Here is a 22,051-nt window from a genome sequence, read left to right on the forward strand (position 1 = left end):
ACCCCGACGTCGCTTTCACTTCCTGGATGAAAGGGGCCGGCTCGTCCCGGAAAACCCCTCCCCAGCGGCGGGGCTGGAGGAGCGGCCGCGGCTTGCTGCCACTCAGCCGAGCCGGAGGCTGCGCGAGGAGGGCGGGCCGGAGCCGTGACTCCTCCTCATCCTCCCACAGGCCCTCGGCTGGTGGCCCTGGGCTCCCCGCTCTCGCCCTGGACGCCGAGCCCCGGACCTACGGCCCTCACAGGGCCTAAGCCTCAGGGCCCGGGACCGGCGGACTCGGACCTGGCTGCGTGCGCAGCCCCCGGGCCGACCCGAGGACTAGCCGCCCCCCTCCCCCACCCACGTCGCACTCGTAGGCCTCTCAGGTTTTCCTGTAACTGAGCCTCAGGTCTTTCTGGTGGTTGTTTTTTTTTCCAAAAAAAAAAAAAAAAAAAACCTCCTATTTATGTTTCCTTCGTATCCTTCTCCCATTCAGGGGGTCCGAGAAATTATCTTATAGGAAGTCAGTGTGCCATTGAGAGTCCTCCGGCAAGGAACCGCGAGGAACTGTCACCACGCCGACAATGAATCTTAGCCACAACTTCATTTAGAATATAAAACACGGAAGCAAGGGTTGGACTTTATTTTTTAAATGGAAGTTTTCTCTAGCCTTTATGATTTTTTAAAATCCTGTTTTGAAATGACCATCCCCTTGTATAATTGACAATAATTTTCAGATTTCTGTAATTTCACAAGCTTTAAGCAAAGCCGATATAAGCAGGCTCGGTGCTGCGGCTTTTAGGCTTTTAGCATCACTGAGGCGGATAACACCTCCCCTTCCAGAGCCTAATTCAGGCCTTCGCTGAGGTCCTTCTGGTTTGGGAAAAAGTCTTCGGGTATTCGCTTGGAAATACGGCGAATTGACGGATAGATGGACAGATGGAAATGTATTTAATAAATCGAATACGTATAGTTAAATGTTAATGATAGAATCCAAGTAGTGGATATAAGGCCGCGGTGATGGGGTAGTAAAATTTATTCTGTATGTTGTAAAGTTCTTCATGCTAAAATGTTGGGGGTGAGGATATAAGGCTGGCTTTGTGTCGGACTTGGTCAAATCCCTGCTGCGTATTAGCCGTGAGATTGAAACAGAATGCCCAATACTCAAATTACCTAGTTTTCTCGTCTGTGGAATGTGGATAATTACCTATGTCGCAGAGTTGGTAAGAAAAGCAAAACTGTTAGGAGCTTTACCCGCACTCCTAGAAGCCCTCAAATCAAGGGCGACTGCGAGTGGTGAGGGAAGGAAATGCAAACCAGCAGCTGGTCCCGAATCGTTGGAGTCGGCTCTGGGGAACAGCCGTTAACCCCGCTTCGGGGAGCAGCGGTACCTCCGTGTACTAGTGTGTGGCTTAGCCTGGTACCGCTTAATGCATGACTTCGACCCCGAGAAGGCGCTTCAAAGACACCGCAGAAGCAGAATGCCTCCCCCGATGCCCACCAGTTCTCTAGGGATCTGAGGAGACGCCTTTCATGCCCAGAAATGACAATCATATCCTCGGACTATGACATCCCATCAGAGTCTTATTTCCTCTTTTGCCAGTTTCAAAAGGTAACGCGAACGTTACTATCGAACCCTGAGGAAACTGTTTGTAAATTATGCGGTCTTAGCGAGGAGATGCGGTGCAAGTGTGGAGTGTTGCCTTAGCGACTGAAGACAGCCAGCCAAAGCGCGGGGTACCACCAGGACGAAACCAGCAGCCGACGCGCAAAAATTCCGCTGCTGGGCGCGCCGCAGGGAAAGGGGCGGAGCCACGCTTCGCCCCGCCCCCGGCCTTTTATGACGTAGAACAATGCCTGCCACGCGTCGGAACTAGACTGCTGGCGCGGCCACACCGCGCCAGTGACACGCATGAGGGAACGCGGTGGTCATCTGGAGCCGACTCTCGGAATCATGCATTTCTTATTTAGGTTAATCATTTTCTTTTACCTGTGGGGCATTTTTACTGCTCAGGGACAAAAGGCAGAGGAGAGCATAGAGGAAGTGAAAATAGAAATTTTGCATCGTCCAGAAAATTGTTCTAACACAAGCAAAAAGGGAGACCTGCTAAATGCCCATTACGACGGCTTCTTGGCTAAAGACGGCTCGAAATTCTACTGCAGGTAGGAAATGATGCGAACAGCTCCGGCGTCCAGTTGATGCACTAAATCTAGCCTCCCTTCACCAACCAGAAACCTAATTTGTTGTTTGCTTTGTTCTTGTTTTTTAACAGCAAGAGTTTAGCCTTTTATTTCTAGGGGGGAAATCAGATTTGATACAGTATTTCCCTAGTACATGGAATATTATTTTAAATTACTGAAAATGTTGGCCCAAGAAATTATTAAAAATACACACATCCATACACTCCCCCGACCAGCACCACTACCCTTGGTACCTATAGAAGTAAGTCAAGGTACTGTTTGTAAGAATGTTCACACTTTTCCTTTGCTGTGGGCTGGAGCCTCCTTACTGAGGACTACGTAGAGTTGTTTAGGAGATATTACCTGGCCTTCAGAAGCACGATATTTACTGGCTGAAGGCCACTTTCCAGCTGTATCAAGAAGCCACTACAATGACTTTCTCTGGTGACTTCCGGACCCTGTGTCCTGCCTGCCCCCTCATCCCACCACTACTTACTCTGATTTAATTGATGGTTTATTACTCAGAGGTAGAATGTCTTTTCTCCTTCTGTGCTATTACCCTATAAAAATACGATTGGGGAAAGTTAGTTCTTTGCATCTAGAATAGAGAAATTTAATAAGAAGAAAAGATACAAATTTTAATCGTGGTTCAAATGACTTTTTGAGGCTAAACCTGTACCATTATTTTTGAGACAATCCAGGCAGCTAGTTAGGGGCAGGAGACCCATTAAAAAGTTAACTGTTGAGTAGTTTTTGTAAAGATGACAATCAAAAAAGAAAATGAGATGACCCCTAATGACTAGCTTTGGGCAGATTATACCTCTGCCTGGCTATTACGAGGGAAGTTTGAGCCAAACACCCCACTAGGGGGTTCAGAATGAATCTTAATATAGGAAAAGAGATGGTTAGAGAGGACTCCAATTTTAAATTGGAACTAAATGCTCAGCTGTATTTTAAAGTTTGATTTTATTTTTCTTGAAATCAATTTACCTAGGTGTTGTTTTTAATTATAGCCGGACACAAAATGAAGGCCACCCCAAATGGTTTGTTCTTGGTGTTGGACAAGTCATAAAAGGCCTAGACATTGGGATGACGGATATGTGTCCTGGCGAGAAGCGAAAATTGATTATACCCCCTTCATTTGCATATGGAAAGGAAGGCTATGGTAAGGTGTTTTAATATGTATATCTCTAAGTTATATTTAAAAATAAATCATAGACTTCGGGTATATAGTCAAAAACTCAAAAGCAGACTCTCAAAGTTAAATAAGATATAGAACATAGGGTCCAATAAACTTTAGCTCTATCGAGTCCAGTCATCATTAAAGAAAGAGAAATTAAAAAACAAAAATGATATCCCATTTTCACCCATCAGATTAGCAAAGACATAAAAGTTGGCAAAGGTATGGACAAAACAGCAGTCCCATGCATTATTGCTGGGAATGTAAATCATTTGACCTCTTTAGCAATTTCTATCAAAATTTAAAATGCACATATCCTCTGATCCCATAGTTCCATTTCCAGGAATGTGTACCAAGGTATATCTTAAAGAACATGGATTGCAGACTTTTTTGGGTAGCAAGACTGCAAACTACCCGAGTATCCCTTAGTGGGAAATTAGTTAACTAAGTTATGCTATATCTATACAGTGGATTATTGTGCAGCCAGTAAAAAGAATGAAGTAGAACCATATGTTTTAATGTGTTAAAGATAAAATGGGATAGAATATATTCCTGCAACAAATATTTATTGAGCATCAGTGCCAGGCTCTATTCTAGGCACTGAGCATAAAGCAGTGTACAATGCAGAAACAGTTTCCTAACCTCAATGAGAGCTTACATGTGAGAGGGGAAATTTCACATATGCATCATGTATCTACATAGACTATCTAAAAAGTACACCATCTGATGGTATTAAATGTTCCTGGGAAGGAGGCCTGAGGGTCAAGGGTAAGGAGATTTCCTCTCATTCTGTAATATATTATAGTATTTAAATTTTTTTACTGTATGCATGTACTAAATTTTATATTGAAGTATAGTTGACTTAAAATACTATATTAGTTTTAGGTATAAAACATGGTGACTCAATATATTTATAGATTACACACCATACAGAATTATTACAGTATTATTGACTATGTCCCCTGTGCTGTATATAACATCCCAGTTGGTGGGAATGTAAATTGGTACAGCCACAACTGAAAACAGTATAAAAGTTTCTCAAAAAAGTAAAAATAGAACTACCGTATGATCCAGCAATTCCACTCCTGGGTATTTTTCTGAAGAAAATGAAAACACTAATTTGAAAAGATATATGCACCCCAGTGTTCATTACAGCATTATTTACAATAGCCAAGATATGGAAACAACTTAAGTGTCCATCGATGGATGAATGGATAAAGAAGATGTGGTACACACACACACACACACACTCTCTCTCTCTCTCTCTCTCTCTCTCTCTCTCTCTCTCTCTCTCTCTCTCTGGAATATTACTCAGCCATGAAAAGGAATGAAATCTTGCCATTTGCAACAACATGGATGGACCTAGAGGGTATTATGCTAAGTGAAATAAGTCAGACAGAGAAAGACATGTATTAATTTTTCCAAAATTAAATTTTTAAAAATCACTAAAGTTAGAAGTGGAGCAGAATAGAGAAATTTTTAAGAGGGGAAAATGGGCAGTGTGGCAGAGGGCTGGTTTCTATATTGCATTCTCAGTTGGGTCCTTGCTTCCTATTGCTGTGTGAAAACTATAAAGATTTTTCTTTCGGCCATACCCCAGGGATTGTGGGGATCTTAGCTCCCCGACCAGGGATTGAACCCATGCCCCCTGCAGTGGAAGTGCAGAGTCCTAACCACTGGACCATCAGGGAATTCCCCAAAGAAAGAATCTTTACCTTCTCATTCTATTTAGAGCCCTTCTGAACCCCACGTATTTGAAATATTTAGTATATAATTAAAGTAATTAAAGATTTTCTACAATGAAATGTTGTCTTTATTCCCCAATATTTCGTTGAAATGGCACACCCTCTTTAAGGCTGTTAGTTTACTCATTAGGCAGAATGGTTCCCTCGCCTATTCTTTCCAGCAAGAGTAGGGGATCACTGCCCCAAATTGGATTGGAGGGAAGTTAGTGGTGCAAATCAGATCCAATCAGATTTAAAGCTCCTAAAGAGACAGTTCCAGATAACTACAGCTTCACTTTCAAAGCTTTTCGCCAGTCGTTTGGTTCCATCAAAAAAGCTCCCACAGGGCTTCCCTGGTGGCGCAGTGGTTGAGAGTCCGCCTGCCGACGCAGGGGACACGGGTTTGTGCTCCGGTCTGGGAAGATCCCACATGCCGCGGAGTGGCTGGGCCCGTGGGCCATGGCCACTGAGCCTGCGCGTCCGGAGCCTGTGCTCCACAACGGGAGAGGCCACAACAGTGAGAGGCCTGCGTACCGCAAAAAAAAAAAAAAAAATAGCTCCCACAGAACCATAATTAGTGTATCCTATTTTTAGTTGTAAAGGAACATAGGAGAGGGAGAGAGAATTGAAGATAAATTGGACGCAGTCTTGTCCTAAAAACGCTGTCATAGGTTGAGGTCAATTCTAGGCAAAATGATATAGGCAGAGTTTGCCTTTCAGTCTCCTTAATCTCATTTTCAGAGTTTCTCTTTCTCTCTTGTAGATACCTCCACATTCTGCCTGCTACCAGGGCACCCACATCTCTCATCAATAGGTGCTCATCTTGGGTCCTGTTACCCTGTGACAAATGAGTACTTATTTTATCCTTTTTGTAAACTAATTTATGCTTAGATATAAATGACTACCCAGTCTGCCTAAGCTATTAATAAGCCAGACCCTTGCTACAAAAATGTAGAAATTTGACTTGAAGTTAGTTCATATTCAATTTGAGGTGTCTTCAATAAATATATAAAAATAATGAATCTCACTAGTAACATCACCAACACCTACATTTTACACGTAAGGAAACTGAGGCCCGACAAAAGTGTGTTCTTTGGAATGTAGTTAACTGCTAGTTTACCTGCATTATTTATAATAGCTTACTAATAGCTTGAATTCAATTATTTTAAAAGCTGCTGTGTATACCATAAGTAACTGCTTAACAAACAATATCTTGATTCAATAAGCTTTTTTAAATAAGTTGTTATTAAGACCTAACATTAGCTATAACTTTATTTTAGGTAGTACTTGAAGAAGTCTTTTCCTGTGCGCAGTATCTTTGCCTAATGTCACAGAGCACCCCTGCATGTCTTGAAATGCATGTGACTTGTTAGTGCTTTAATTAACAGTACATGTGGTATGTATAGATTCTTTACATTAACTCCTAATTCTTTGATCTGCTTCTCTAAATACAAGTAATTCTATAGCAAATGCATATTTTTCTCTTCTTTATACTGTAATTTTTTAGTAAGATAAAACTTAACTGGCAATATATTCTATGTTTACAGTAGAATTTTTGGGAAACTTAGACTTGTAATATTTTTTAAGAAATTTGAATTTGTGTTTTGAATTCGTTTTTAATTATTGTCAGAAGAAGTTATTTTTCTGTCATAAAGAGGTCTTAACTGGACAGAATAGGAACGGGTTTTGTAAAAATGATCAGTCAATCAATCTCTAGCTCTTTTACTATGAAGTCAGGTAATATGTGGTATGTTGGTTGGGATGGTGACATTAGTCCTGCAATATGTGGGTAGATTTTTCTATGTCCTGGCTTTGGAGATGGCTGATCCACTTATTTTGGCTGTAACTTTCAAGCTTTTTTCTTTGGATTATATAAATACTTTAGCAAGAATTCTCCACTTTTTCATTTAAAAAATTACTGTTTGCTTCAAAGAACAAACTTAGCCATTTTTTAAATAAATGATAGAGGCCATTCATTCAACAAATATTTGAGTAACTATAAAGTACTGGTGACAAAAGCCACCCAGTGCCTCTTAGCAAGTCATTTCTGCAGGTCATTTTTATGAATGGCCATCTGAAGTAGCCCATAGATTGCTAAAGTCATCTGTGACATCACTTAATAGATTATTAAAGAGAGCTATTTAATACTTAGAAGGCTTTTTTGTGATTATAAATTTCTTCATGAAATTGTTACTGGTTTGTTCTGTCATTGCACTATTTTTTGTCTATAAAGAATTTGAAAGACATGTATACTAATACATATATTTTATTCATACTTCCAAATAACTGAACAAAATCATTTTCTAAAAGATACCTATCTTTGAAATTGTTCTGCCTGTGAATTTCTTCTCTGCACTAGCTCTCTCCTGTATAATGTTGGGGTATATTAATAAAAATTACATGATTTAGGTCTTCCCTGGTGGCTCAGTGGTTAAGAATACACCTGCCGGGCTTCCCTGGTGGTGCAGTGGTTGAGAGTCCGCTTGCCGATGCAGGGGACACAGGTTCGGCCCCGGTCCGGGATGATCCCACATGCCGCGGAGCGGCTAGGCCCGTGAGCCATGGCCGCTTAGCCTGCGTGTCCGGAGCCTGTGCTCCGCAACGGGAGAGGCCACAACAGTGAGAGGCCCGCGTACTGCAAAAAAAAAAAAAAAAAAAAAAAGAATACACCTGCCAATGCAGGGGAGACGGGTTAGAGCCCCGGTCCAGGAAGATCCCACATGCCACAAAGCAGCTAAGCCCATGCGCCACAACTACTGAGTCTGCACTCTAGATACCATGAGCCACAACTACTGAGCCCACGTGTCACAACTACTGAAGCCCACGTGCCTAGAGCACATGCTCTGCAGCAAGAGAAGCCACCACAATGAGAAGCCTGCGAACTGCAATGAAGAGTAGCCCCCGCTCGCTGCAACTAGAGAAAGCCCACCCACAGCAACAAAGACCCAACGCAGCCAAAAATAGATTAATTTTTAGAAATACATGATTTATATTTATTTCCATTTAATCAGGAAATAATGGTCCCCTGGGTCTTTAGAACTGACTTGGTTTGAAGACATATGGAAAAAAGTGTTCCTAAGAAATATTTAGAAAGCAATTTTTATAAATATGAAATAATATAATCATAATGCTATAATGGCTATTTGTAAATAAATATTTGAATGTTATCTTCATGTAAGTTAAAGTGTTAAAATTTACACCTTTAGCAGAAGGCAACATTCCACCTGATGCAACACTGATTTTTGAGATTGAGCTTTATGCTGTGACCAAAGGACCACGAAGCATTGAAACATTTCAACAGATAGACATGGACAATGACAGGCAACTTTCTAAAACTGAGGTAATTCAAACAGATTTCATATGTACAATCTAATTTTTTGTCACATCTGTGTTATAGCTATTATTTTTACTTCTACCTAGTATGGACTGATTAATTTGCTTTTATAGAGCTGGTTACCAAAAAACTAAATTCGAAGAAGAAAATGTAGTTTTTTAATGTAAAACTTGAAACTAAGTCAGACTGTTTAATTTCCTTTCTCCCTGCAAAAGGGTCATTAAAATACCAAACTAATCTCTACGAGGCATTTCTGGCATCTAGCCGGCAGGAGAAGATCTTTTCAAGCAGCACTGTAGGAATTTGTAACTGGGCAAATAATTCCAACCTCATAGGATTGTGAGGATTACATGAGATTATTAAAAGAGCTAGGAAAAATTTGAACTGTGTAGCCCAGAAAGTTGGTAAACAGGGTCCTGGAGTTCAGTTACCTAGCTTCTGCATCCTTAAAAAGCTAAAAACAGAGTTGTCATGTGATCCAGCAATCCCACTCCTGGGCATATATCCAGACAAAACTATAATTCAAAAAGATACATGCACCCCTATGTTCATAGCAGCACTATTTACAATAGCCAAGACATGGAAGCAACCTAAATGTCCATCGACAGATGAATGGATAAAGAAAGTGTGTGTGTGTGTGTGTGTACACACACACACACACACACACACACACACACACACACTGGAATATTACTCAGCCGTTAAAAAAGTGAAATAATACCATTTGCAGCAACATGGATGGACATAGAGATTATCATACTAAGTAAACTAAGAGAAAGACAAATATCATATGGTATCACTTATATGTAGAATCTAAAAAAATGATACACAAATGAACTTATTTAAAGAATAGAAATAGACTCACAGATGTAGAAAACAAACTTATGGTTACCAAGGGGGAAAGGAGGAGAGGAGGCATAAATTGGGGATTTGGGATTAACAGATACACGCTACTATATAAAAAATAAACAACAAGGACCTACTGCATAGCACAGGGAACTATATTCAGTATCTTGTAATAACCTATAATGGAAAAGAATCTGAAAAAGAATAGATCATAGATATATAGATATTTGTATAACTGAATCACTTTCTGTGTACCTGAAACATTGTAAATCAACTGTACTTCAATGCAAAAAAAAAAATGATAATAAATAAAATACCCAGCCTTGTTTAACACTATCTCCAAATCGTTGTGCTTTGCTCTCTTTAGTTATTATATGTATTAATATATGATTTATTTATACAATATACATAATTTCCAATAGAAATATAATTGAGTTACATACATAATTTTAAATGTTTTAGTAGCCACATTTTAAAAAGTAAAAAGAAACAAGTGAAGTTAATGTTAATTAATTAACTCAATATATCTAAAATATTGCCATTTCAAAAAAAAAAAAAAAAAAAGGTCTTCCCTGGTGGCGCAGTGGTTGAGTCCGCCTGCCGATGCAGGGGACACGGGTTCGTGCCCCAGTCTGGGAGGATCCCACATGCCGCGGAGCGGCTGGGCCCGTGAGCCATGGCTGCTGAGCCTGCGCGTCGGAGCCTGTGCTCCGCAACCAGAGAGGCCACAACAGTGAGAGGCCCGCATACCGCTAAAAAAATAAAATAAAATAAAATAAAATAAAATATTGCCATTTCAACATGAAACCAATATAAAAATTATCAATGACATTTTTTATTATCTTCAAAATTTGTTGTGTATTTTACCTTTACAGTAGCTTGTCTCAGTTTGATCTACCACATTTCAAGTGCTTAATGGACATATATGGCTAGTAGCTACCATGTTAGGCTGTGCTTATAATGTGTCTTTGCTTAGAGAAATGTCACATAGAGAAAAGAGAATACTTCAGAATACCTGTTCTTTATTTGACATTAGAGAGATGATCATAATTTGTAGATTGGGGGAGAGCTATAGAAGCATAGAAAAATTAAGAAAATTAAATTTTATTTCAAAACCTGTAGTTGGGTTTTTTATTCATTATACATATTTACTATTGGGTTGGCCAAAAAGTTCATTCGAGTTTTTCATAAGATGGAAAACCCCGAACGAACTTTTTGGCCAAGCCAATAACTTTAGAGATTATAGAAATGCCAATTTGGATTTTATTAACTAATGGAAATCCTTAAGCGGGAGTTTCCTTTGATAATGTGGATAGTGTAGATTATTGGAAAGCATTTAGTTTCAAAAAAATTCAATTCAGATGTTAATCTGAGTATGTACCACTAACCACCTATAACCTTGGGGGAAGCTAGTTTGAAGATCAGTTTCTCTTCAGAAAATTGCTTCAAAGGTTGAAAAAATTAAACCTCAAATAGCTTTTTAAATTTTTATATCACTTATTATAAGCAGTCTTAGATATGAGTTTCTTTATGTAAACATTTTCTCAAAGTTGCTGGAAATTTCTTGTGATATCTTTTTATTAAAGAAATACTATTTTGGCCTAGATAAGTCATTACCTGAAAAAGGAATTTGAAAAGGATGAGAAGCCACGTGACAAATCATATCAGAATGCAGTTTTAGAAGATATTTTTAAGAAGAACGACCATGATGGTGATGGCTTCATTTCTTCTAAGGAATACAATGTCTATCAACATGATGAACTATAGCGTATTTTTATCTCTAAATTTTCTTAGCTATTTACTGTACTTTATATGTAAAACAAATTCACTTTTCTCTGAGTTGTATTTTCTATTTTTCCCCCATGAACATATTTTGATCCCTTCAATACATGTAATTTTGGAATAATAAATGTGAGGCTGTTTTGCAAAATTTAACTTTCAAGTAAGGCATGATTGTGTTTCCTATTGCTTTATTCTGTTAACATGAATTGCAGCACCATAAAATCGACCTCTGCATCCTAGTGGGCAGCTTTTCCCCTTCAGGCTATAGGAGGACATCTATGTCAAAATCCACAAGCTCAGGCTTCCCTGCTGGCGCAGTGGTTGAGTCCGCCTGCCGATGCAGGGGACACGGGTTCGTGCCCCGGTCCGGGAAGATCCCACATGCCGCAGAGCGGCTGGGCCCGTGAGCCATGGCCGCTGAGCCTGCGCATCCGGAGCCTGTGCTCCGCAATGGGAGAGGCCACAACAGTGAGAGGCCCGCGTACCACACACACACAAAAAAAAAATCCACAAGCTCTTCCCAACTCTAACCTTAACAGCGTGTATAGTTATGTAAATATCCAAATTTTAATATTTAAAGTGCCCCATATTTTTAAAATATTTAATAGGGACCCAGGACTTAACATTTCATTTGTTTATACACTTCACAGCATTATGGATAGTAGGATATAAAAATCATAGGACCGAGGAATCTTCCTTTAGTATGCATGCAGGAAAGTATTAGTTGTATAACTCTGTCAGAGAGCCTCAACATAGTCTGTACTTTTTGGTGCAAGTTTCTGGCCTTAGGTATTTGTTCCAATGACTGATGTTTGAAAGACATTTCATCAGACCAAAGGCTTTGTGCCTCTATCTTAGAGCAGGCATCATAAAGTCTGTACTGCTCTGACTCTTGCATTCCCTCAGACATCATTATACGCCTCTTCCTTCTCGTAGGCCTTTATATCTACCATCCCTAACTTTTTGTCTTGATAGTTTTAAATTGATGCTACGCTATTTCTTAGTCTCCCTTTCTCTAGGTATCTCTATCCTATGTCACTTCTCACAATGTTCTTGTTATTAACCATGAACGAGCATTACAAACTGGTATGCCATCAAGTTTTTGATAAATGTGTAGAACTTATTTCACACGAGGATATCAGATGAGGATGCAGATGAGGATATTAAGTGCGATGGCAGTTTTGTGTCATGGTCAAATCATTGTGGTCCAACATGTTAAGAGGTAAGAGATACTGTAGAAGATCATGTTGGTACCCAAGAAAGGACACATATTTATTGGAACATGTAAGATTTACTTACTGTGTATGTAGAAATGTGTGGTTAGGCAGTAAATAGCTCTATTCAAAACAATTGAGTTCAAAACAAAGTTTCTTCCATTTTCTGAAACTTGCTCTTTCCAAACCATTGTTCACTGTTCATCTTTTAACCTCTTTAAATATACTGCTAGAAATCCTATAATTTAAAAGTATAAGGGCAACACAAAAACCACTAGATTAGTGGATGTCATATGCATAGCAGAGTTAGACACTTTGTAAAATAAAAACGTTTACTGTCTTTTCTTTCCCCCCAATATTTCTTCATTCCTATCCCTAATTTTATAACTCCTCCTCAGTTAATCATCAACTTTCATCCCTTTACTTCCCTCAGAAAAACATGCTCCGTTCAAGTAAACTAAGTTGCTAATACAATATTATGTTTTGGTTTGGAAACTGCCCCCATTCTCTATATCCATATTAATAAAAGTCACTAGAGGTTTTTTTGATCAGTATACTCATATTTGCACCTGAATCATATACTCTGCCCCAAACAAAAATACTGTGAAGGCTATATATGGAAATTATCCTATGATACAAACTTTCTAATTCTAACCTTTCTGTCCCATTGTTTTCATACCAAGTGCTTTTAAATTTATGTTTATTTATTTATTTATTTATTTATTTTTGGCTGCTTTGAATCTTCGTTTCTGCGCATGGGCTTTCTCTAGATGCAGCGAGTGGGGGCTATTGGGCCTAATCAAGCAGAGGGCTCAGAAGAGCCCGACAAGTTTGATCAAGGAGAGACTTCTTGTCTCAGATAATGCCAAACTGTTTACCAAAGTAATTGTACCAATTTGTTTTTCAACTAGTATGAGAGTTTCAGTTGCTTTTCATGCTCGCCAAAGCTTACTATTAGCAATTTGAAGATTTTGAATTCTTCTACTATACGTAGTGCTATCTCATGGTGGGTTTTTTTTTTAAAACACTAAATGGATTGAATCACTTTTAAATTTATTTATTTATTTTTCGCTGCATTGGGTCTTCGTTGCTGCACGCGGGCTTTCTCTAGTTGCGGTAAGCGGGGGCTACTCTTCCTTGAGGTGTGCAGGCTTTGCATTGCAGTGGCTTCTCTTGTCGTGAAGCACAGACTCTAGGCGTGTGGGCTTCAGTAGTTGTGGCATGCAGGCTCAGTAGTTGTGGCTCGCAGGCCCTAGAGTGCAGGCTCAGTAGTTGTAGCGCACAGGCTTAGTTGCTCCAAGGCATGTGGGAGCTTCCCAGACCAGGGCTTGAACCTGCGTCTCCTGCATTGGCAGGTGGATTCCTAACCACTGCACCACCAGGGAAGTCCCTAAACTTATGTTTTAAAAAATTATAGATGATGGTAAATGAACATGGAGATTTACTCTAAAACTCTAATCACATTTAAATAGTTAAAAAGATAAAATGTTAATCCTTCCACATACATATAGTATACAAGTATTTCGTATTTACGTAATTGCCTAATGACTTCATAGGCATATGCCTAGTAGTGACTGTTGTACTATACTCTTTGATTTCTGGAACTTTAACATAGTATTTTTGTAATTATTTTAAAATGGTGTATAGTAAATAATTTAGGTTGCTTGTGTATAAAAAAATTTCAGATGTCTTACAGAGTAGATGCAAAAGATCTCACAGAACTAAATACGTTAAATGTTTTAAACATTTTCAAAGGAGAAAAGAAATAAACATGTCCCAGCTGCCTTAACTTTAAAATGACTGTAGTGAGTTTTTATAAAGACAAAGCTGGCGAGCACATATATATGTACATCACAGAATGGCAGCCCATTACTACTATCAGTCATCCTTAATTGTGTACACAAAACCCCACACTGAGCTCAGTGTGCTTTTAATTTGATACCACAATTAAACATTTAGGATTACATTAAATTATTAACACATTTTTCTCATTTTACCAGACCTAGGGCAATAGTTAAAGCACCATAAAGTTGCCACTTGTGTACTCTTGTCATTCTTAGATTTTGAATTAAAAGCCAACTAAAAATAAAATTGATATCTAGAAAATTTCTATGTAAAATGAGACTAAATCCCAAAATATACTTCTAAAGTGACTGGCAGATTTTACGAAGGAATATCTATATTCTGAATTTTATATTTAAACCTTTTCCAATATAAACATTATTAATCTTCATGACAATTTATGAGGTAGACACTATTATCATCTCTATGTTATAGATGGGAAAAATGATGCCCAGACAGGTTAATTTCTTGTTCCCCTCCCTCTTTAATTTGCTACAACTCATCAAAGCAAACCTAGATAATTTTGGAAAGGTGTGTGGCACAGTTGCACCTAAAGCACCAGCAAGATACATTGATTTTCCATTTTATTTCATTCTCTTGTGCCAAATATCAAAACAAGGAACTGCATGAAGTCTCACATACTTCTGCCCATCGACAGAGCACTGAAAGCACCCATAAACCGTCTCCCTTTTAAAGTTCCCCATGCCACAGAGTATGCAAGGTCCTTTTGGAATACTGTGATTAAGTAAATTAACTCGGATATGAGTCCCTTCTTTGAGTGAAATATCACTCATGCTGAGAGATTTGTCATAATAGTCAGAAAAAAGATCATCTAAGTAAAGCTGTGAACGAGAAATGGCATCCATCACTCTTCTATCTAAAAGGACAAAAAAAGAAATGTGTTAAAAGTCAAATAAAAAATGTATAGCCAAACTGCAATTATAACTATGTGTGAATCTAAACCATCAGTCATGAAATTTGGCTTTTAAATTTAAATTCTTAAGACAGGATTACTGAAGAGATAACCTCAAGTGTTAATCTGAGAAGAAAAAAATCTTCAGTGGACATACTTCTTTCAAATAGTATATTTCTCAATCTGTAGAGCAGTGCAAATGTTGCCGTTTCTTCCATTTCAAATCCTCCTTTTGACACTGAAGTGACACAAAGGTCTATAAAAGAAATTTTAGAAGATGTTATAATTTGAACAACTCATATTTTATTGGGAGTTTTAATTGTGGTTGAATTCTGGTATGTGCCACTCGTTTTATTTTTTTAAGTTAAATTTTACATATTTTTAGAAAAGGTAACATTTACATGGTACAAAATTCAAAGAGTACAAAAAGAGGATACGGTGACAAATAAGTCTCTACGTTGACGCCAGCCTCAGTTTTATACCCCAAGGTAACTACTGTTGTGTGTACTTCCAGAAATACTCCAAATATTTTACATGCATAAAGAATATGTATATATGTATGTAAGTATGTATATATATAAAACTGTTTAGGCTCAAATAGATACACATTTCTTTAAAATATCATAGAGATTATTCCATGTCAGGATCTTCAGTGCTACATAATTCCTAGTGGCTTCACAGTATTCTATTATGTGGATGAACCATTATTCAACTAGCTGCTGATAATATACCTTAAGGTTATTTCCAGTCTTTTGCTATTATGAACTGACTATCCTTGTACCCCCATCATTTCATATATGTATATCTATAGGATAAATTCCTAAAAGTGTAAATAAGGCTAAAATATATGTAATTTAAAATTTTGATGGACATATCAGTTCTATCAGTTTACACTTCTAGTGATCAATATTATTGTAACAACCTACACCCTTGGACTTCCCTGGTGGTCCAGTGGTAAAGAATCTGCCTTGCAACACAGGGGATGCAGTTTTGATCCCTGGTCAGGGAACTAAGATCCCACATACTGCGGGGCAACTAAGCCCATGAGCCACAACTACTGAGCTCGTGCACCTCAACTAGAGAGCCTGCGTGCGGCAAACTCTAGTAGCCCATGCACTCTGGAACCCGAGCACCACAACTACAGAGCCCACGTGCCCTGGAGCCTGCATGCCACGACTAGAGAAGAGAAAAGAGAAAACCCGCAGGCCACAACTAGTGAGAAGCCCGCGTGCTGACACGAAGAGTCCGCACGCCACACAAAAGATCTCGCGTGCACCAACAAAGATCCCGCATGCCTCAATGAAGATCCCACATGCTGCAACCAAGACCCGATGCAGCCAAAAGAATAAATAAATAATAAATAAATAAATCTTAAAAAAAAAAAAAAAACCTACACCCTTTAGTGTCCCAGATAGAATTTAATTAGTATGATTTGTTTCTGGACTCCCTATTCCCTCCTCCGACAGAACTGCAGAAACAGAAACAGGTCTAAAAATGTTCATAAATCACCATGGCTAAGGGGCTCCCTTGCCTAGTCCTTTGGGCTACACCTAGACTTGAGCTGGCTGGTCTAATAATCTTAAAACCTGTGAAATGCAGAAATTTAAACTGAGCTGCACTGCAGTATTATATAAGGTGACAATTTTGGGGAATTATTTGTAACTTTAAGGTTTTAGGGAGAGTCCAGAGTTGGGGGAGCTGGGTCTATGAAAGGAAAACCGGAAGAAAGGTTGTCTTTGGGTACCCTAGTTTGGGTGCCTTGACACCTGCGACATCTTACTGTCTACCTACTCTATTTGCCATCACCAAAAGCTACCTATTAGATGATAATTTTTTATTTTCCCATATAAGTCAAGGAAATACTGTCAGTGGATTGTGTTCTCACTCAGCTATAATTGTAAGTGGGTGGTGGGAAGACTACAGCCTTCCCCAAGAAACAAGGATGAGGTAATGAGTAAGTAAGGACTGGAGGGTCTTTCCCAGTTACTTCACCCAAACATAATATTGACAGTACTGAGAGCAGCACTCTTCTATTATTAGACACTCAGAAAGAGACAGAGATTCTCATTAAATCCTTCTTTAAAAATATGATCATTTCGGTGTTTCATGCAAATCACTCACCAAAGGCACCATCCAAGTAAATGAAGAGTTCGAAAACACTGAAAGCTATGGTTGTGTGTGCTGGAAAAACAATAGCTTTGTCCCTTCCCTTGGGATTCTGTTCGTCCATAAAATGAAACTATATTAAATAAATTAAGTAACATGGTTAAGGAGCACAACACATAAGGATATATTTTTGGAGAAACAAAACATTCCCTACAATCCTACCAAAAACAAACATCCCCACCCCTACAAGCAAAGAATTCTTCTACTTGAATTCAACTGTTTCTAGCAGAGGTCCAAATTAATGGTCCATTGGAGACTTGTGATCTATATTAGGAAATACCTCTCACTACTTTCTCATTTACTTTGTATCAGAGCCAATGATTAGTGCTAACACATGGGTAATGCTCTCTGGCATAGAAACCTTTTTCTTTCAACTGCAAACCAACTGCCTTTGAGTGCTACAGTTGTTTTTAGCCTGTTCTGTCCACTGTTCCAAAGCAATTACCAACAATTAAGTAAATGTTTCGCTCAGTTCATGCCCCCAAAATGATCCAATGTTAAACAATTTGGTGGGCACCTAAATGTAGCCACTGAACAGAACCTTCATTTGCAAAGATTTGAAACGATTATCATTGTACCCTATCTTTCTAATAATTCATTTTAATAAAACAAATCAAGTCATTATTATGCGTCATTATTAGGTGAATGACAAGGACAAATAATACCATAATTGAGCTAAACATTAAACACAAATAGCTTTCAACATTTTTTAAAGGACTTAACATTGAATGAAGCATGTTTGGCCATTAACAATATTATTTTAGAAAAATTAATTTAATATAAAAATATAAACTCAACTTTTTAAAATTCAAGTAAAAACTGTATCACTTAAAAATAAAATCAAAGAACTCAACATAACCACTCAATTTGTATTCTTAAAACAGCATAATAGTAATATGAGGGACTCCATTGTGCACATTATTTCACAAGGATTAGTGTTTTCTAACATTATTTTACATGTTTATAATTCAAATTTTCTTGGATTTTTTTCATATTCTAAAACAAAACCATTGGTGTGCAAAACCCTATATACAATAGCAGCTTTTTAATCTCAACATTTGACAAAATACGCAAGGCTCATTAGAAACTGAATACTTAAAAAATTCCCATTGCAGCTTTTTAGTAAGAGAAGTCTAATGAGTCTAATGGTTTACCCTCATGGCTTCCCCACGAATTCCAGCGTGCACAGACAGTGAGCACTGTCGTGTGGTTCGGATGCTTTCCATGACCACACACAATACTGCCTTTCTGCTGCTCCTTGACTGACGTATCAAACTGTGGTCAAAATTAATTTTTCTAAAATCAAGAAGACAGACATTCACAAGAATCTGTAACATCTAACTATGTATAATCAAGTACATTTTTTGATTATCATGTGTTACTATTCACGATCCACCTTAATTAAAAGTAAATCAAGGCAGTCCTAATACAAATCAGAAGGTGTGCTCAAAAGAAATTTAATAATCTGCCTCTCCTTTCTATTTTGTTAAAACATGCATACTATAGGAGTCTGCTGGAGGAGACTCTCTTAGTGTATTTGCTGCAAGCAGATTCCTGAAGTCTTGTAATCTTATAATTTAGCAAATGCGGCAGAGCCAAAGTGATTTTGCAGAACAATTAAATATTTTTTAAACCAAATGATTCCAGATATCTACACTTATCCAAAGCTTGGACATGTTACTAATTTGCAGTATTTCAAATAAATCAAACAAATTACTCTAGTAAAATATAACCCGAATGTTTTAAGCACTCTTTGTAATGACGTTTATATAATTAAAATATTTAATAAAAACATGGAAGTATTATACTGACCGCGTAGTAATTTCCTTGAGTAATGTTGATACTTCCACTTCATGTTTGGTTACTACACCAAATGAAGCTTTTACTGCAACTGAATCTGATCCAGTAACATTAATCCCAACGTCGTTCACAATATGGTTGCCTCGCCTTCCATACAGTGAAACGTCTGATTCATCTTCATAATTCAGTAACTGATAAGATGAAACACCTTTAAGAAAAGGAAATCAATATTTTAAATGTCTTGAATTCATCTACTGTAAATATGTATAGTAGCACATTAATTTACCATTTAAGACTTGATTACCCAAATGTTGAGAATGGCAACATCTTAAACCAAGATTAAAAGGAGCAATTCAATTAATTTGACAACAAGAGAAATAAATATCCAGAGCACTTTAAATGAATTCAAATTCTCTTTCAGCCAACAGCATACTTAAGCATCAAGATCCACTGGCTAGCTGAAAGAAAAACAAGTGTTTATAAGAAAAATTTGTTAAAATGTCAATATTAGCCTGTTAATACATTTCAGCTTACCAACCGTAGTAACTGAATCAAAAAATAAATACAAATTACTTTCATCGCATTTAACCATGTGAGATAGGCAAGACTGAATAATACCCCCATTTTATAGATGAAGAAATATACTATTATGTCATATTCTAAGTTGATTTGGTTAAAACAATTTAAAAATAACTGAAATTAAATTATACAATAAATAATCTTATAAAATACATTTGAAATTGTTCAACCAATAAGAGATTTGATACTATACAAATGTTAGGCATTGTTAACAATATTATTACTGTCACAGTAATAAGAGTTGCTTTTATCAATGAAAATACATAAATATTATGAACATAGGTAGCACAGACAACCTATGTTTAGATTACCAATAATATAGCTGAATGAGTAGTCACTCCCAAACAGACATTTAAACTTACCAGCTGAAATTTCTCTGTCTCCTAGAAGAATATCTTTCAGTGTAAAAGGTGTTGAAGTAAATTTATATCTAGGAAATAGAAAACATCTCTTCTTTTTTACCACCAGACTTAGAGGTTGGTATTTGTCAGCCTCACTGAGGCTTGGAACGGGAACTAATCTCCCTCCATCTCCAACTTGTTTGACAAAGCTCTTGGTAGCCGCAGCAAACATATTAATACGGTATTAAAACGTCATGAACTGCAACCCTCAGATAACAAATCCATGTTTTCAAAAAAAAAATCAGGCATAAAACTAAGTCTTGCTTGATTTTAAATATAATTATACCCGTTAAAAATACAAAGCATGGTTTCACTGAGTAGCTTACCAGTGTACAGTTTACAACACTACCTCCCCTGGTGTGCTCAGGTAATGAATTATAGATTAACGGTGTAAAATGATATACTAAAAGCAAGTCTAATTTGGAATTGCAATCTATAACACTAAAATATACACAGAAAACTACTAATCTTTAAATATTATCAATGTCCTTGATGACGGTCACAGCTGATAGTGGTTTGCCAGGTTTGAAGGAAGCATATATAGCCCTACAGGGAACAACAATACGTTAGCCGCTAACATTAGCCCTGGACGCCATCCACAGTGGAGCTAGTCCAAAGGGAATTCCTTCACAAGTCCATTGTGCCAATTTTGGCAACAGAAAAGCACTATTTCTGTGTTATGGTACACAGTTCATTCTTTGAACATTTCATTCACTTTCCTTGTATGTTTACAAAACCAAGTGATTCATATAAAAATAAATTCACAGAATATAAGGAAACAATTGTATGCAGAACTTTATAAAATACTAAATGAAAGCCATATTACATGTAACTGCATAAAATCTGACTTAGGAGTTTCTTATGAAGCTGGCACATAGTGTCTCTCTGATATAGAGTACTGCTGCATTTATTTTCTTTTTGTTTCATCATTACTATCCAGTTACTCAACCTTTAAAGAGAGCTGTATAAAGTTCAGACTTGTTTTTAAGAGATTTTATGGCTAACAGTAAATCTTAGAAACAAATCTGAGTGCTGAAATAGTGTACTGTCATAGCTATGTGGATGTTAACATAATTTTGAAATAGTGGCTATGTGGTGCTTAAAATAAGATATTCATTAAAACAGCAATGGATAGTAATCGATATACAAACATTTATAGAGGGGTAGAGGGAGGAAGAAAAAACAGACTTAATTCAAGCCTCAAGTAATGTAAATCACTTTGATTAGACTCCGGACAGCTTTTTCATTTGCTTTCAAGTACCCAGTGTTCGAAAGAAACAAACAAAAAGTTCCTAATAAGGACCCTTCCTGTGAACAGCATTGTGCAAGGCAATCTTCCAGAAACGAGAAAGCACAAGGAGTCATTCCTGCAACTGGCAAGCAAAACCCCTAGAAGCGATACGACATCTAACGTCGCTGTCTGATCCCCACCAAAGGTGGTGCATCCCAAGCAAACGCCATTGCAACCAACACAGGTGTGCAGAAACAGCATTTAATTAGAATCGGGTCCACAGAAAAGCCTTCGTTTACACCTAACGTGCCTTGCTGGGATCCGCTAGCCCAGCACTCATCAGGCGACGAAAGCCTAGAAGACAATGGAGCCCACGCGGGGGTGAGAGGAGTGGGTGTCCGGACGTTCCCGCGAGCACCTAAAAGCAGGACTCCAGGACAGGAGCCCACCGCAGCCCTCAGGAACGGGTATACCGCGAGTCTCAGGCTTCGGGCCCAGGCCTAGGGAGGCTCTCCGGCAATTTTGCATTTGGAATTTTGAAATCATTTTCTTAAAGTGACGCACGGCTCCTCTTCCCCGTCCCCCGCAACCCCCACCCCCCCAAAAATGGCTGAGCTTCAGGCCTCACAGACGCTGAAGCTTGCCCGCCCGACGACAAGCTTCTCTCTGGGCAAGGAGCGGCCTCCTTTTGAGGACACACAACTGCGGTCTCCACTAGCCGCTGGGCCGAAGGTGGCGCACGGGCTGCAGCTGTAGAGGGCCAGGGCTGCGAAGGGGGCGGGGCCGCCGAGGAGCTCTACCCGAGCCGGGACAGCAGGAGGCGTTACCGGGAGCCGGGACCGGCGCTATCGCACAGAGGCTCCGCCTCCGCCCCCCGCCCAT

The 22,051-nt window shown here is 38.5% G+C and overlaps 2 protein-coding genes across 5 annotated transcripts; one reads left to right on the plus strand and one right to left on the minus strand.

Moving 5' to 3' along the window:
* The first annotated feature begins 1,809 nt into the window (after window positions 1-1,809).
* Window positions 1,810-11,187, plus strand: FKBP7 (FKBP prolyl isomerase 7). 2 transcript variants are annotated; one of them, XM_081243186.1, is made up of 4 exons: window positions 1,810-2,139; window positions 3,171-3,322; window positions 8,271-8,401; window positions 10,847-11,187. In XM_081243186.1, exons 1-4 carry the CDS (start codon window positions 1,889-1,891, stop codon window positions 11,006-11,008), a joined length of 696 nt encoding a protein of 231 aa, XP_081099312.1. In that variant the 5' UTR covers window positions 1,810-1,888; the 3' UTR covers window positions 11,009-11,187. The 2 variants fall into 2 exon arrangements, with proteins under 2 accessions (XP_081099312.1, XP_081099311.1); XM_081243185.1 differs by having other exon boundaries at window positions 1,812-2,139; window positions 8,268-8,401.
* Window positions 11,188-14,663: 3,476 nt separating this feature from the next.
* On the minus strand, window positions 14,664-22,051 carry PJVK (pejvakin; the record flags this gene model as incomplete). Of its 3 annotated transcripts, none has more annotated exons than XM_081243051.1 (6): window positions 14,664-14,956; window positions 15,150-15,248; window positions 17,114-17,231; window positions 18,313-18,433; window positions 18,971-19,166; window positions 21,997-22,051. In XM_081243051.1, 6 exons carry the CDS (start codon window positions 22,049-22,051, stop codon window positions 14,664-14,666), a joined length of 882 nt encoding a protein of 293 aa, XP_081099177.1. The 3 variants fall into 3 exon arrangements, with proteins under 3 accessions (XP_081099177.1, XP_081099176.1, XP_081099178.1); XM_081243050.1 differs by having other exon boundaries at window positions 18,313-18,454; XM_081243052.1 differs by lacking the exon at window positions 21,997-22,051 and adding an exon at window positions 19,900-20,110 and having other exon boundaries at window positions 18,313-18,454.

The sequence above is a fragment of the Mesoplodon bidens genome (assembly GCF_964165515.1).
Source record: "Mesoplodon bidens genome assembly, chromosome: 8".
NCBI lineage: Eukaryota > Metazoa > Chordata > Mammalia > Artiodactyla > Ziphiidae > Mesoplodon > Mesoplodon bidens.

Coding starts and splice junctions, on each gene's coding strand:
- FKBP7 (XM_081243185.1), top strand. CDS start 1,889: ATGAGGGAACGCGGTGGTCATCTGGAGCCGACTCTCGGAATCATGCAT. Junction 2,140..3,170: donor GGCTCGAAATTCTACTGCAG/GTAGGAAATGAT, acceptor TTTTAATTATAG/CCGGACACAAAATGAAGGCC. Junction 8,402..10,846: donor GGCAACTTTCTAAAACTGAG/GTAATTCAAACA, acceptor ATTTTGGCCTAG/ATAAGTCATTACCTGAAAAA.